The following is a 17631-nucleotide window of genomic DNA, read 5'->3' as shown; positions in this document are numbered from 1 at the left end:
TAATTTTGAATTATTATAGTGTAATCTTACCTTCTTGTAATTCAAGTTGTTACGATGTTGTGTAATTTCAATACGTCCCCTGGTAATAACCTATATTTATATTGTAATAAGTCAATAGTGTAATCATAAACATTGTTATTGTAATTCAGTCACATCTAAGTATAAAAAAAACTACCTTTACATTGCAATAGAACATCAACAATGTAATGACCTACCTTGTTTATAGTAATAATGTCATTCTGTATTATTAATTAACTACAATCTTAGCATCATAAGCAACCTTGTAGTGTAACTTCAATGATTATAATGTAAACTTACCTTTCTTGTAATTCGGACGTTTTATGTTATGATGTTGTATAATTTCATGACATCTCCTAGTCATAACCTACATCACTACTGTACTATGATGTCCAGATGTAATCATGTTTGATGTTTGTGTAGCGACTAGACTTAGCTTCGCATGGTATATGTCTATATAGACAAATGACAAACTTTAGTTAATGAGGATACATCATAGCGCATGTGGTTCAATAGACTAGTGGATATGATGTTGGGTTTCTGCCCACATGTCCTAAATTTGAAACTCACCCCTCGCCTAAATTATTGTAATAGTTTCGAATTCCTCTCCTCCTTAAAAATAATAATTTTATTTAAAAAAAAATACATCATAACATACAAATCATTGCATGTGCTTATAATATGTGTGGCATGGAATCCACAAGGACAAATTTACCCCCACAAGTACAATTTACCCAAGATATGAGTGTAATTAGGCCAAATATATGTTTTTAACATAGGTTGAGCATGTTATAGCATCATGTGTATATGCATGGTTGGTAGTATCAATGGAATCAACTTGGTCTAAAGTGATTACTTAACATTTTTGGAAAGGATGCAAGAGAAATGTTAAGGAGACTCTCTCAAAATAGGACTTTTCATGGACTCTCTGTTATCTTATGTTTTTGGCATAATGCTTCATGATGTTGGCATGACAATTGTGCCAGAAATATGAGGTGGTAGCAAATCTATGAAGAGGACTTACTTTTGAGAGAGTAGGCATTTTTCACGATGCAAACATATATTAATTTTTCACGATGCAAACATATATTAATCTCGGAATTTAATGTGATTTTCTAGTTTCTAACAAAAAAAAAAAAAATTAGGTTAGGTGCGGTGAAAGCTTCATTCACAACGTAGAATTAAAAAGTAGATTGCGATGCAACACATAAATGTCATGTCGAAATAAGAGACCAAATCATTTTCCCTCTAAGGTAAATCAACCAAAAATGAAAATAATATAAATATTGAACATGCATACAACAACAACAACAACAACAAAACCTTTTACCACTAAGTGGAGGAAAAATTTTAAAAACAAGAAATGACAAGAAGGAGAAATAATGACGAATGAGTAATGAGGCAAAACATCTTCACTCACTACCAGATATTATCATTTGCCTAATAAATCATATTTCGTTGGACAAGGTAACTTTACCCGATAGAATAAAATAGTTTGTTAGGCAAATGTGGTCAACGTTTCAGTTCTTTCAAAGCTATTTGCCCGACGGAGAACGTTTGATGGGCAAAGTTTCGCGCCAAGGGAAGAATTTGGTGGGTAGTATGCCAGCATTTGCAAGACGAACTTTCGAATTTCTTTGTATGCAAGTATATTTTATGATTTAGGGTCTTGTCTGGCAAAATTAAAATTTTTTGTTGGGCAAAGGTGAGAGCATTTTGGCATATTCAATTCCTTTGATGATTTTCGCAGTTAGCAAAATTAATTTCAACAATCCAAATGTCAATGTGGTATGTACTCCGAGACTGCATATGCCAAAAACAAACTTTCGAGGATTAGGTAACGGGAGGAAATTCTTTGACTGGTTAGAAACGTATCATCACGATGGTTATTTTAGCTCCGATTTTGATGATTGTTTGCAAGGACCCTCCTCGACCCTAGAAGAATACAATGAATAGACCAGATAATCAAATTAAAGTATTTACACTAGTGGTTACCACAAAAATCTTACGTTTTACTTAATAGAAGTATAAAATAAACGCTAACTGTTTGTTGAATCTGTTGTTTTGATGGGATATGTAGTTTACATAACTAATTTGAACGATCAACTGTCAAACTTGTTTGTAGATACTCTGAGACTGCATACGCCAACAGTCAGTAAAACAACCTTTTGGGGGTTAGGTAATGGGACAAAATTCTTCGACAGTTAGAAATGTATCTTCACGACTAAACAATTATTTTAGCTCCTATTTAATGATTTTTTGCAAGGATGCTAATTGAGGGTAAAACTATACACTCAATTGACTTGATAATCAAATTCGATGATCTTTTAACCATTTGAAAATAAATTTCAAAAGTGAGAAAAATGAAACTTTTGGTGTTTGCTCGACGAAGTTGGCTTATATTGTCGAGCGAACTTCACTATTTTGTCGGGCAAACTTTCAAATTTCTGCCAATTTTTTTTTTTTCAAAAAATCAAATTTATCCCCAGATTAAAAAAGAGTGCCCAATGAAGTTTGTAACATTTGTTGGCCAAACACGTTTTCCCATCATTTTTTCGCCAAAAATTTAACCACAAGGCATTTCTATACAACCTTTGCCCGATGAACTACATCAGTCTGCCCAATGAATTTTTTAAGTCAAACTACACGTGGCACACTTTTTAAGACCTTTGCCCTACGGACTTATCCGTTAGGCAAATATCTGATATTTTATAACATCGAGAGCCTTCTTCTTCTTCTTCTTCTTCTTCTTCTTCTTCTTCTTCCTTGCGCCGCTTCATTCTCTAGCTCTTTATTCTCTATCCCTCTCCTTATTTGCTCTCTTTATCTCTGTCGCCGTGGTCTCTCTCACTCTCTCTCACTGTGCGCACATTCTCTCCTTGAGCTCTCTCTTCCCCAATAATCAAAGTTATGTTTGCTCATTTGTTTCATTATATAAATTGCATGTGTGATGGTTTTATGAAATTTGTGAAAATTGTAGGAATATTGTGAAAATTGTAGGAATATTGTGAACTTTGTAGGAATATGTGAAAACTGTAGGATCATGTGAAAATTGTACGAATTGGTGAAAATTGTAGGAATATTGTGAAAATCGTTGGAATAAGTGAAAATTGTAGGAGTATGTGAACATTGTAGGAATTTGCGAAAATTGTATGAATATTGTGAAATGTAAGAATATTGTGAAACTTGTAGGAGTATTGTGAATTTTTAGGGTTATGTGAAAGTTGTAGGATTATGTGAAAATTGTAGGAACATTGGGGAAAATGTAGGAAATAGGGAAATTTATGAAATTTGTAGGAAAATTGAGAAATTTGTATGAAATATTGGGGAAAAGATACACAGGCGATCACTGCTGAGTTGGCTACAAGCCCTACCACATTTGCTTCATCAGGCCAGGTGCCCTAATCTGCTGGGCGTGTTCATAGCCGGAGACGGCACAAGGTTATGCTAGCCCCAACCCCCATGTTGACACTACTGAGGCCGATGCCAATTCAGTCGCCATGCACCTAAGGGAGATTGAGAACCCAGCTAGGAAGAAGTTCAAGGTAGGGGATTTTTAGAGGCTTGTCTTCGAACTGGATCACTTGTTATAACGCAAAATAAGATCGTTGTCGATTACAGCCAATTGCATCAGCGAGCGAGCTTAGGGGTCAATAGCTTGTTGCCTCACAACATTGTTGCCATCATTCACACCAAGTGCCCCATGCTTTCCTCTTCATGGAAAAACCTCTCCCCTGAGATGCGAAAGGAGATTATGAGACAGATCTCGATAAGTGTGAATTTTTTATATTTATTAATGTATTACTTTTACTTATTTAATGTATTTTTTAAACTAAGTACATAAACTGGGTGTGAACTTGATGGTATAAGGAGAGGAAGTACGAGCTGCACGTGTAGTACTAGACGTGTGCATCTTCTGCTAAGGCTCTTACCGATTTACCCCTAGAGTTTGTGGAGAGGATGACCGAGTGGGAGTGGTTGTGCGGTCATTTTCAGAGACCAAAATTTCGTTAGTTTTTAAAAAAATTTAATTCCAATTTAATGTTTTTCCAAATTTTTATTTTATTTTAAATTTAATTAATTTTTTAAATTTACATAGGAAATCAGGGGCAAATAAGGCTAACTAGGAAGCGAAGCTGTACCTTCGCTCTCATTCTCAACCCCTCACTTATAGGGTCGAAGAACAGGGTAAGAAAGGTAAACTTTTCCTGGAAGTCGAGGATTGGGGGATGCCCATGCCAATTCTAGCAACCAGATGGATGATGACATTTACATAAGTATTACATTCATAATTATAATTTCAAAATTTAATAAATATTATGATCGATAATCTTTATTGGTTTCTCCTTTTTTGTAGGCTTCTATGTCGCAGAAAAAGATGAGTATCTCACCAACCTTTCTCAGCAGCAACCAGACATGACAATAGAGGAGCTGACATCTGATCCAAAGGTGTCTCTATAGTTGTTGATCGACGGAGTTCGGCGACAGAAAGGCAAGGGGATACGCGACTTAAGAGCGGGTCGGGTTGGGGCCTTCAGACTCTAAGCAGGACGTCTTCTAGACTTCAGCAGATGGAGATGAAGTTAGTGACCTACCCTAGCAAGAAGAAGAAGCTTGAAAAGAAGCTCAGGATGAAGCGCAGCCCCAGTGATGGGAGGAAGTTTGGCGACACATTGCTACAATGGCCTAAGTAATGACAGCTTCTGTTATTCACCTTCTCGATCCTTCGAGTGACCTTTTCAGCCGCCATCCCACCAGCCACCCTAGTGGTAGTTAGTTTAGGATATTTTACATACATTTGTACGAATATTTCAGTTTTAGTATAATTAAACATACTTTTTAACATTATGGTTTTTTTTTTTAATATTTTTTAATTAATTAATTTAAATTTTGAATTTAAAAAAAAAATTTAGACGTTTGCTCGACGAATGTTTTCGTCGAGCATGTGTTTTGTACTTTTTTAATTAATTGCCTAATGAAAACACTCGTCGAGCATGTAGTTTGTATTTTTTTAAAAATTAATTGCCCAATGATTATTTCGTCGGGTGAAAGATTTTACAATATATTTTTTTTTAATTTCCGAATGCCCAATGAAATTGTTTCATCATGCAAGGTCCATTCGTCGGGCTAAATAGGTCAACACACTTCACTCGACAAATACAACTTGTCGGGCAAGTATACTTTGCTTGATGGGATACTATAATTCGTTGGGCAAACATTTGAACGACAGGTTTTATGCAACGGATATGGGGCTACGAAACGTCATCAGGCAAATGTATAGACAATGAAACCTTATTAATTTGCCCGATGAATATTTCGTTTGGAAATGAATTTCTTTTTGTAACGACTTTCTCTAGCTTGGACACTTGATAGACACACATAATACAAATACATGACAGAAATCCTAAGCACGTCTTTCAGATGACAAATAATATGGTGTAAATATATTTCACTTGATATTCCGTGTCAATAAAAACTCATACATGTCTTGTTTTATTCGTACGGATAAAAACTTGTACATGTTCGTTTCGTTTAGACCTGGCATTCGTGTCGTGTTTCTCGTGTTCGTGTCGTTTTCGTGTCATACCCGATAGCTTAACGGGTCGTGTCGTGTAATACCTGTTAAAGTAAACGGGTAATATGACCCGACCCGAAATCAACCCGTTAATATTATCAGGTAATATGACCCGACCCGTTACCCGTTAAGAAAATTATATTTTAAATCAATAAAAATGAAAAGAAAAACATAATTTGACCCAAAAAAATGTAAAACATAATATTAAATTAGTATATACATACTAAATTTCGGAGTTGACCCCTTAATGAAAGTTGTAAAGCTTTTCATTACGAGTGATTACATTTTTCACACTTATTATTATTAATTTTTCACTCAAATAGATAACATTGCTCATGAGATTTGGAGGGTTTTAAAAATCTACACTTATTTATACTTTCATCGAGTATAACATAAGATTTTATGGTATCCACTAGTGTAAATATTTTAAATTGAAGATCGAATTCATTCATTGTATTCATATAGGGTCAATGAGTGTAGCTGTAAAAAATCATCAAAATCGAAGTTAAAATAACCGTTAAATCGTAATTTTTCGTTTATAACCGTCGAAAAGTTTTGTCTCATTACTTGATCTTTCAATGTTTGTTTTTTTGCAATTTTTGGCATATGCGATCTCGAAACATATATAAACAAGTTTGACGGTTGGATCGTTGAAATTGGTTTTGTAGGATGTGTATCCCATCAAAACGATAGATTCACTAACACTAAAGAGTTTATTTATACTTTCATCAAGTATAACATAAGATTTTGTGGTATCCACTAATGTAAATATTTTAAATTGAAGATCGAATTCATTCATTGTATTCATTTAGGGTCAAGGAGTGTAGCTGTAAAAAAGCATCAAAATCGGAGTTACAATAACCGTTAAATCGTGATTTTTCGTTTATAACCATCGAAAAGTTTTGTCTCATTACTTGATCTCTAAATGTTTGTTTTTGCAATTTTTGGCGTATGCGATCTCGAAGCATATATAAACAAGTTTGACGGTTGGATCGTTAAATTAGTTTCGTAGGATGCGTATCACATCAAAACGATAAATTCACTAACACTTAAGAGTTTATTTATACTTTCATCAAGTATAATATAAGATTTTGTGGTATCCACTAGTGTAAATATTTTAAATTGAAGATCGAATTCATTCATTGTATTTGTTTAGGGTCAAGGAGTGTAGCTGTAAAAAAACATCAAAATTGGAGTTAAAATAACCGTTAAATTGTGATTTTTCATGTATAACCGTCGAAAAGTTTTGTCTTATTACTTGATCTTTGAATGTTTTTTTTTTTTGCAATTTTTGGTGTATGCGATCTTGAAGCATATATAAAAAATTTTGATGGTTGGATCGTTAAAATTAGTTTCGTAGGATGCGTATCCCATCAAAACGATAGATTCACTAACACTTAAGAGTTTATTTATACTTTCATTAAGTATAACATAAGATTTTGTGGTATCCACTAGTGTAAATATTTTAAATTGAAGATCGAATTCATTCATTGTATTCATTTAGGGTCAAGGAGTGTAGCTGTAAAAAATCATCAAAATCGGAGTTATAATACCTGTTAAATCGTGATTTTTCGTTTATAACCGTCGAAAAGTTTTGTCTCATTACTTGATCTTTGAATGTTTGTTTTTTTCAATTTTTGGCATACGCAATCTTGAAGCATATATAAACAAGTTTGACGGTTGGATCGTTGAAATTAGTTTCGTAGGATGCGTATCACATCAAAACGATAGATTCACTAACACTTAAGAGTTTATTTATACGTTCACCAAGTATAACATAAGATATTGTGATATCCACTAGTGTAATATTTTAAATAGAAGATCGAATTTATTCATTGTATTTGTTTAGGGTCAAGGAGTGTAGCTGTAAAAAATTATCAAAATCGGAGTTAAAATAACCGTTAAATCGTGATTTTTCGTTTATAAACCGTCGAAAAGTTTTGTCTTATTACTTGATCTCTGAATGTTTGTTTTTTGCAAATTTTGGCATATGCAATCTCAAAGCATATATAAACAAGTTTGACGGTTGGATCGTTGAAATTAGTTTCTAAGATGCGTATCCCATCAAAACGATAGATTCACTAACACTTAAGAGTTTATTTATACTTTCATCAAGTATAACATAAGATTTTGTGGTATCCACTAGTGTAAATATTTTAAATTGAAGATCGACTTTATTCATTGTATTTATATAAGATCAAGGAGTGTAGCTGTAAAAAATCATCAAAATCAAAGTTAAAATAACCGTTAAATCGTGATTTTTCATTTATAACCGTCGAAAAGTTTTGTCTTGTTACTTGATCTCTGAATGTTTGTTTTTTGTAATTTTTGGTGTATACGATCTCGAAACATGTATAAACAAGTTTGACGGTTGGATCATTGAAATTAGTTTCTAAGATGCGTATCCCATCAAAACGATACATTAACTAATACTTAAGAGTTTATTTATACTTTCATTAAGTATAACATAAGATTTGTGGTATCCACTAGTGTAAATATTTTAAATTGAAGATCGAATTCATTCATTCTATTCATATAAGGTCAAGGAGTATAGCTGTACAAAATCATCAAAATCAGAGTTAAAATAACCGTTAAATCGTGATTTTTCGTTTATAACTGTTGAAAAGTTTTGTCTCATTACTTCATCTCTGAATGTTTGTTTTTTGCAATTTTTGGAGTATGCGATCTCGAAGCATGTATAAACAAGTTTGACGGTTGGATTGTTGAAATTAGTTTTGTAGGATACGTATCTCGTCAAAACGATAAATTCACTAACACTTAAGAGTTTATTCATACTCTCATCATTTTGATGGGATATGCAGTGATGTTATACTTAATGAAAGTATAAATAAACTTTAAGCGTTAGTGAATCTTATCGTTTTGATGACTTGGAATAAATATATTAATTATTTATATATTTTAAGTGTTAATTAGACTATGTTTCAATTAGTATGTGATGATATTTAATAATAAAATTACATTTATGTTTTTTATTACGTATTTTATTTTTATTCAAGTTAAAATGTTATAAGAGATAAAAAAAGAAAAAAAAAAAAGCTGGTTATTTTTTTTCTTCGGGTTAAACATTAGGTGGGAAATGGATGGATATAGGTTGCAAAATTTCCCAAACATTAGGTGGGAAATGGATGAAACTTTTGAAATATTAGGCGGGAAATTAATTATTATAATTTTTTTATGTTTTTGGTATTTTTAAATTACTTGATATTTTTATTTTTAATGTGTTTTATGATTTTTAATCTCAATCTTTGCCTATAATATACTATAAAAATAAATAAATAAAACTTAAATTTAAAATTTATATAGAATAATAATAGAATAATAATTAATAAATAATATATACATATTCATTATATCTATTGCATTTTATAGTAAGTTTTTTTTAGTAGTTTAAAAAATTAAAATCATCAAAATAGCATTTTTCTTATCGTGTCGAAACAGGTTACCCGCGTGTCACTCTCGTGTAAACCTGTTAAGAACCCGTTATTAACGGGTTATTATCGTGTGACCCGATAATGACCCGATTAGTTATCGTGTTGACCCGAAACCCGTTATTTTCGTGTCGTGTTAACGGGTCGTGTAATAAATTGTACAGGTCTAGTTTCGTTCTCGTAAGCTCCTCTCTATCTCTCTCATTGATCTTATTCCAATAATAAGATCTGTTTTTATTAATTTCTCTCTCTTCCCTAAACATTCCAAGCATAAATATCTCAATCGCGCCCCCCTCGTCCGCTACAGAAAGCCAAGAGGAGGGTTAAGACTTAAGAGATGGGTCACTCCGACCCACTCATTCCCTCAATCATAACACACCCAACCCCACCCCCACCCCCACCACCTCACACACACACACACACACACTCTCTCTCTCTCAAATGATCCCCAAACAACCTTTCCCATAAAACCACCTTTTATAAATCCATATTACAAAAACCACTACTTACATTTTACATCTATTCCCACTCCACTCCGACCAGACTAGTCCCATCCTCACTCTCTCTCTCTTCTTCTCTCTCTCATAAAAAGTTCTTGCTTTCTCATCTTTTGTCTTTGTGTTCATTTCTCTGTACATTTTTATTTCTTTAATAATAACAAATTATATCTTGTTTCTTTTTTCTGTTTCACACCTTAGCCTTTCTCTCTCAAGAAATACTACCTGATCAGGCTATAAATTACAAATTAAGCTTTGAAATATTAAGTCAATGGATTTGATGGCATCCGAACGCGTTTGTTATGTTCACTGCAACTTCTGCAACACCATTTTAGCGGTATCTCTCTCTCTCTCTCTCTCTCTCTCTCTCTCTCTCTTAGTCATGTCCATCCTTAATTATTCAAGTCTAAGGTTTCTTTGTGCCATGTCTTTCAACAGCTGAATTGACCAATATCCGCGCTTTCATATTTTTAGCTTTCAGATCAAGAATGAATTTGATTCGTCATGTCCCTCTATGCACCCCAAAATAACAACTTAGTTAAAGGTGTAGAAGAATCTATAACTGGGTTTTTATGAATATATAAAACAATTGTGTCCCTTAACCGACTACTTAAAATGCCCTTCTTCCTGTTAAAGTTTAAGTACTCGAATTGACGCCAAGAATTGCAAATTCTTGAGAGTCACATGGAATTGATCAAAGAATCTGTCTCCTACCTTATATTTTATGAAGAATTGTACCTGGGTTGTTTGGCCTGCAGGCCTCCCAGTAGATGAAAATAATAAGAAAATTTCATTTTATGTACGTCACATCGACCAGTGGTTGTAGAATTGCAATCGATCGACCCCATAAAGAGTTAAGTGGATTTATAACAATTTCAAAAGTGAGGGAAGATTGCTTCCGCTAAAGATAGCAAACAAATCTTCTGAATGTGTTCCGCTACGGGATTCTCGTGGCCATGTACTAGGGCAACAAGTAGCTAGGTTATAAGCTAGGGTTGAAGTTTCAGATCCCAAGCTATATGTGCACAACTTTATGCAGATTCCTACTCTCATCTCAAGCTACTTATATATGCATATTTATTAAATTGTAGGGTTATATATAATATTAACTTATTACTAAACCATGGCAGTACTGATTCATCTTCTTTTATCGTTCTATCATTTCATTCCTTACTTAATCTCTCTCTCTCTCTCTCGATGAATAAATGTGATCCAGTTGTTGCATATTTCAGGTTTTGAATACCAATGAAGAACAGAAGGCACCTTTTCCTTACTCTTTATAAAAACCTGTGAATAGAGTCTAAGGAGGGACGGAGGGACGGAGGAGAGAGAGAGAGAGAGAGAGAGAGAGAGAGAGAGAGCAGCAGCAGCAGCAAATAGTGCTTCTTTTTCTTCTTTGTTTCATCACAAGGTGCCTCTGATAAATTAAACCTTCTAAAATGATTTCCTTTGTTTTTTTTTTTCCCTTCCGAACGTTATGTTTTGTGATAATTGAGAAAGTATTTATACGGATTTCGACAAAAAAAGAAAAAAGAAAAGAGAAAGTATATATACGGAAAATGAAGATGTTAAACTGGAGAGTACACAGCAGAATGTACAGTGATTAAATTAGTGTAGTTGATGATGATGATAATTCAGGCTCTCTTCCTTTAATCATGAGTAGAGTAGTTATGTTTGATAGTGAAGAAGAGTGAGTGGTGAATGCTGCTGGTCATGGCCTTTAATGGTTTCCGTTCCCGTCACGTCGCTTTCTTTCGTTCTCTCTCTCTCTCTCTCTCTGTTGATGCATTGAGCTATTTCCTTCTATCTTTTATCATCTTCCTTGCGGGTGTGTCAGGCAGAAAAGCCAGAAGGGGCACCGAAAGGGAAAAAAAAGAAATAGTATCTCTGTGTGCGCGTGTGAGTTTCTGTGTGTCTACGTGTGAGTCACAGAGGGAGAGAGAGAGAGAGAGAGAGAGAGAGAGAGAGAGAGAGAGAGAGAGAGAGAGAGAGAGAGTTTCTTAAGTAATTAAATGAAGAGGGCTAAGAGACCTTATAGTTATTTACCCATGTGTGGTCTGAGATCAATTCTGCAGTACTTAATTGTTAATTTGAGAAAAGAGGTTTTCAGCATCGATAGGCATTTAGGCATTTCATTCCTCTCCATGTTCTTCTTCTTCTTCTTCTATCATCTTCTTCTTTATAAATACATGATTCGTCCTCCTATCGCTGATGTGTGTCCTATATGTAGTACTGTTTTCAATTGATAGAGTTCTTCATAATGATCATATGTCCATCAATGCAATCTGGTTTGTTCTCATACAAGATTTGTTTCTGTTTTATGAATTAGGATTTGTATTTTTGTTTGGTTAATAGGGGTTTGCTTACGATCATATTCATATGATGGTTACATTAACGCTTTTGAGTGCGTGTATGTGAGAGAGCAAGAAATTAAGATTCAGGAGCCAACAAATTAAACAAAAAATCAATCAACATGGAACTAAGCAAGAACCTAGCTAGAATCTCACATCAATTAGTATTGTAGTGATTACTTTATTTTTCTTTGAAGAAGAATACAGTATTTAGGTAATAATTCAATGTACCTCTTACATTATATACTGATCGGTAACTGAACCGAATGGATGCAGGTGAGTGTTCCATGCAATAGTTCAATGAATATGGTGACGGTGAGATGTGGGCATTGTGCCAATCTGCTCTCTGTTAATACTGGAGGTTCCCTTCAGTCGACTACAATTCCTCCTCATCAAGATCCCCAGGTAATTGTACATTAATTATTAATTTAACTATATATGTGCATTTGGCTTTGCAAGTTGTGAATTGCCTAGTTGATAGATTTTTCTCTTAAGCTTACTGTATTGGGGTTCAAACCCTACCATTCTTTTGGTTTAAGTTAGATTAGTAATAATATTTGTAAAAAAAATTAAAAAGTATGTGCATTTTGCCTCCTTTCTTAGGTAATTATATTCAATATTTTTCTGACTCGGATTCCATAAATTTCCACAAGGAATTTGATGGGTGTGTATGTAAACAAGGTAGTTTTATGAAGTGTGCGAGTCAATTTATTCGTGATCAATTAAGGATTAGACAATGTTTTTTCGTTTTTCAAAGATCGATCAACCAGTGATTATTCAACCAGTACCAACTTATTATTATGTATTTTCGTGATGAGCATGTCTCTGAAATTTCAATTCAAATTCTTTTGGTGCCAAGGTGTTGACAGTGATTTGACTGATATATATATATATATATATATATAATTTTAATGTAATTTAATTGGTTGTTTGCTGGTTAATAATTTATTAATTGAAAGTTACAGAAACAACACCTGAGCTCTGAGGATTCAAATAAGAACTGCGGCTCATCATCATCATCATCCAAATCCAACAAGTTTGGTCATGCATTTGAGTCTCTAGAGCTTCATGACCAACCTAGAATCTCTCCCATAAACCGTGAGTCTCTCTCTCTCTCTCTCATACACAAATAATATGACATATCTTTTGCAGTCACTTTAAATTAATGAAGTCGACCAGACCTACCCCCCACCAACCACTTAATGTCTCATACCAAATGTTAAATGCAAACCAACAACCTGGGTTAATTATCTTATGATGATAGCTTTGAGCAAATTAAGTGTCTCCGCACAATTGGAAAAAAAGTAAATAACAAGGAACAATTATCACCTAATACTTCAAGGTGATCCTGTTAAATGCAAACCAACCTACGTACGTACCTAGGTTAGCTGAATGTGCTTCATCCTATGCATTCGAGTTTGGGTTCTCTATGTGCAATTTAATTAGATTTGGTTTCAAATAGAATATGTGCAAGAAAAAAAAATAAAAATCTACAGCCATTTAGTTTGAATAATAAGCATGCAAACCCCATTTACAAGTGCTCAATTAGGGATTTGTCCTCACTTCTCACGGGCCAACTAGGATGGTGACCTTTCATAGCAGATTTCAGTACCCATCAATTAATGGATAGCAATGTCCTAGAAACTATATATGCTCATGAGTATTAATACTTTCACATTTTAATACAATATCTATTTCAGAAAAACAAATTAACAGGTTGTACATTTTGAAGTGTGGAATCTAGCCATATATATGTGTGTATGATCTCAATCTCAATAATATCATTGGAATGAGGTACAAAATATTTTAGCTAGGTAGCTCAATCTAATACTGATGTAATTTTTGTCCTATTTTTCTAACCAATTTCTTCAAATTAATTGTTAAACATATATAGCACCAGAGAAAAGACAGCGGGTTCCTTCAGCATATAACAGGTTTATCAAGTAAGTTTATTTTTAATCATTGGTGTTGTCACACATTTTGTTGCTATACAAGTTGACGATGATGCCAATTATTATTATTATTATTAAGAGATGGAATTACCCTTGAAGATGAATTACTGGTATGATAATTAACTTAATCTCTCTCTCTCTCTCTCTCTCTCTCTCTCTCTCTCTCTCTCTAGGGAGGAGATCCAAAGGATTAAGGCTAGTAATCCTGACATTAGCCATAGGGAAGCTTTTAGCACAGCAGCTAAAAATGTAAGTTATGGGTTTCTATTAAAGCAGCCATCATGTCTCTCAAAATTTTCATATATATGGGAGACCTTGTATTAATTCATTACAATATAGCAGAACTATCAAGTTTTATTTTGGTAGTATATATATAATGGAACCACCAAGTTGATCCATACTATGTTATAGTGAGTTATGAGTGATTCTTGCTTTCGAGAACCCATGTTACTAAATATTTCATGTGTTAGAATATATATGGCTCTTGAAAATAACTTAAGAGTCATACAATATATCATAATAATCGAGAACTTATTAATTAAAAGAACAATTCTAACAAAAAAAATACCAATCAGATAGGTGTGTGCTAATATGGTGACTAACCAATCAAAGAACAATTTTGGCAATAAAAATATTAATAATCAAATAACAATTATTAAAATCAGAACTAAGTTTCTCATCATGATTAGTACGCACCATGCATGATTGTAATTCTTTTCCTTTTAGTTTTTAGTTTACAAATTTTTCTTTAGATAAAATTGAACAGACACACAAACTACGTACACGGTTTTTAGTTCATATAGATGCAAGCTTCAAAGAAAAGTTTAAAGGTTGAATAGTATTTAAATTAATAGAAAAAATTATTGAGGTCAATAATTAATTTAAAATTTCAGCATCCGTGAATGCTCATTTCATTTTCTAGCAGTTGAAACAATATTCCTCTCCAACTAATTTCAATATCACGTACATGTTAAAATTTCACTTTGACATCTTACAATATGATTGACTCTATCCTTATATTAAAAATATTTTGTGACCTCAAAATGACCCCGGCCGGGGTTAAAGAGGAAACGTACGGTTTGGCAAGTCTTGGAAAAATAGGATCCTCTGCGTACTTGTGTTTTCTTTTATCATGCTTATGTCCAAAACAACTTGTTTATGGATTTAAAGTTTTAGGGTTTTGGGTTTATAGTTTGTGTTGAAAAGCAATTTAATGAAAGTTCAATACATAATTTTAATCATAAGCTGATCATGAGTGCCATAAGTAGAGAAGACTTGCATGGGAAATGCCATTACATCTGGAATAAAATATTATATCATTTTAAATATAATAACCTAATTAATATAAAAGGCCAAAGGAAGAATCAGGAAGATAATGAAAGATCAAGCTCTCAAAATCGCTTATCCATCGGCTTTTGCAATTTGAAGATTGTAAGTAAAAACTTACGGAAAACTGCATGGTGAACTTGAATTATGAGAGTAACAGATAACAAGGATCGAGATTGGATTTTATGTGGATTAATTGCCTGTCACTAATTAGCATCTGACTAATAATGTGAAGTCAAGACTACAAATCTACTTGATGGTTAAGATAGCAAGAAGCATCGTTAATGTTTATTTTGATTGAAGGTTAGGTTAATGCTATTTATATGGACAAGATTTATCAGTACATCCCAAGGACAAGATGTTAGCAATTGTTAATTAATACAAGTGTTTCATACTGGAGAAGTATACATCCATTACTTTAAGTGGCCAGTAGCCAGCCTTAAAATTGCCTTGAGGCCTTTTGTAAAAGCTTCAGTCTGTTTTTGTGGGGATTTTTTTTCATATCGAATTACTGATTAACTTGAAGATAAATTTACATTCAACTCAGACTTAAGAAATGTAGAGAGCTTGGGGGCTTAACATCCAACTGAAATAATAAAGGATGATCTAAAGAAAGTGCATCCCTAGAAATAGAATAAGCTATTCCTTATTACATTGTCTAGGACAAAAGGAAATTAATGTCTGGTCAAAATTTTTAAGCACAACCTTAGCCTTCTGATCATTGTCCTCAACCAGAATAGTAGTTAGGCTTAAGTCCCATACAGCATGAATGGCGTTCTCAGCACCACCTTCAACTTGAGTATATATGTATTAGGTTTAGGGTTTAGTTACTTAGACTTGCTTATACAATATTGATACGTTCTTTTAGCTCATACATACTTTTTGGTTACAATGAAAGGTTTGGAACCCTTGACGTAGCTTACTCCTATCCACTCGCACCACTAGGCTAACCCCAGTGGCTTAGCTCATAAATTCAGTTGTCAATATTGAAGTTTTTAAAGATGCAGGAGTGATCCTCAATATGCAGATATATGTTCTAATTAAGTTCTACTAGCTTATAGACAGAAACATCACAAAATATATTGATGCATAAACATGAGCACAAATTGCAGGCATCCTAATTGTAGAAGGTACAACACTCTTTAAAAGAGCATCTGCAGTAATATGTGCATTGATTGTGCAGTATTATGAGTAGTTATAGATAATACATTTATGATACAATATCAATGTGCTAGTTAGAATAAAAACTAAATATATCAACTGAGAAAAAGGTCGTTTGTGTTGCAGTGGGCACATTTTCCCCACATTCACTTTGGATTAAAGCTGGATGCCAACAGGGAACCAAAGCTAGACCAGGCTTTTGCAGGAGAGGGAACTCAAAAGTCTAATGGCTTCTACTAAAACAAAACCGGTATATACAATATACCCCCTCCTGTGAGAAGCATCTGCAGGCTTCTCTCTCTCTATATATGTATGTATGATGCAACTACTAAAAAATATTGAGGTTGATGAAGTCTCCTAACCCTACAGCTGGGAAACCTCTTTAGAACCTCACTTTGTTTTTACTATCTATAGCTACGTGTTTAAATTGACTTTCCCTAACTGCAAGAAGCAAATATACTATTGTGGTTCGTTCATGTTGAACATATTTTATTCTCTTAAGTAGACAGTTAAACGTGCATTTGTTGATTTACCAACCATAGTCTCTCTTTCTCTCTCTCTCTGGGTGGAAGGACCGGACAAGGATTGTCTGCACTCCTACTTCCGATGCTCTCCCGCTGCCCTTTTGTTTGTGTGGTCACGGTTAAGCCATCTCAATATTTTATATTACTATTCATTTTTGTCTTATTATCTTTATAAAAAAACAATATAAAATGTTGACGTGACTTAATCGTGACCACACAAAACAAAAGGGCACAGAAAGACACCGAAAGTGGGAAGGCAAACAATAGGAAGGACCACAAAATTAACCAATGTGATATTCCATCCATCTGGGAATCCACCCGGAGGAACCACAGGTTAATACACACCAATATGTTTGGCTGTTTATAATTGTACAACCAGCTTATCAGTGTATATCGAGCTGTACGAAAGCAACACGAGAGAGAGAGAGAGAGAGAGAGAGAGAGAGAGATGCCATTATTCATAAGATTTATAGATGATGCGGACGTACTTGCACGTTTCACTTACTCTTACCGAGAGAGCTCAGATAATTATTAATGGATAAATTAAGTTCTCATTCCTCTCTTCCTTTTTTTTTATTTTATTTTTATTTTTTTATTTTTATTTTAGAAAACTAGATTTTAATATTTAAATAAGATGAAATTTAGAAAAATGTCTTATACAAGATTGAAAACTGATGTTAGTCCTTAGACTCTATTTAATCACAACAAATGTATTCAATGTCTCTATTTTTTATTTATAATTTTATGGTGTTCAAATTAAATTTTATGAAAATATTAT

General features: G+C 33.5%; 1 protein-coding gene across 5 annotated transcripts; it reads left to right on the top strand.

Annotated features, from left to right (window-relative positions):
• Positions 1–9499: 9499 nt before the first annotated feature.
• LOC103967085 (putative axial regulator YABBY 2) lies at positions 9500–16805 on the top strand. 5 transcript variants are annotated; one of them, XM_048573398.1, is made up of 7 exons: positions 9500–9876; positions 10772–10950; positions 12167–12295; positions 12850–12988; positions 13785–13833; positions 14016–14091; positions 16456–16805. In XM_048573398.1, the coding sequence occupies exons 3-7, from the start codon at positions 12191–12193 to the stop codon at positions 16567–16569; spliced, it is 483 nt and encodes a 160-aa protein (XP_048429355.1). In that variant the 5' UTR covers positions 9500–9876; positions 10772–10950; positions 12167–12190; the 3' UTR covers positions 16570–16805. The 5 variants fall into 5 exon arrangements, with proteins under 5 accessions (XP_048429355.1, XP_009378606.2, XP_048429353.1 ...); XM_009380331.3 differs by lacking the exon at positions 10772–10950 and having other exon boundaries at positions 9510–9876; XM_048573396.1 differs by lacking the exon at positions 10772–10950 and having other exon boundaries at positions 9531–9876; positions 12856–12988.
• The last annotated feature ends 826 nt before the right edge of the window (positions 16806–17631 follow it).

The sequence above is a fragment of a genome, unplaced genomic scaffold, assembly GCF_019419815.1.
Source record: "Pyrus x bretschneideri cultivar Hongxiangsu unplaced genomic scaffold, Pyrus_bretschneideri_v1 Contig67, whole genome shotgun sequence".
NCBI lineage: Eukaryota > Viridiplantae > Streptophyta > Magnoliopsida > Rosales > Rosaceae > Pyrus > Pyrus x bretschneideri.
The sequence above is the reverse complement of the archived record's forward strand: the minus strand, read 5'-3'. Positions and strand labels throughout refer to the sequence as shown.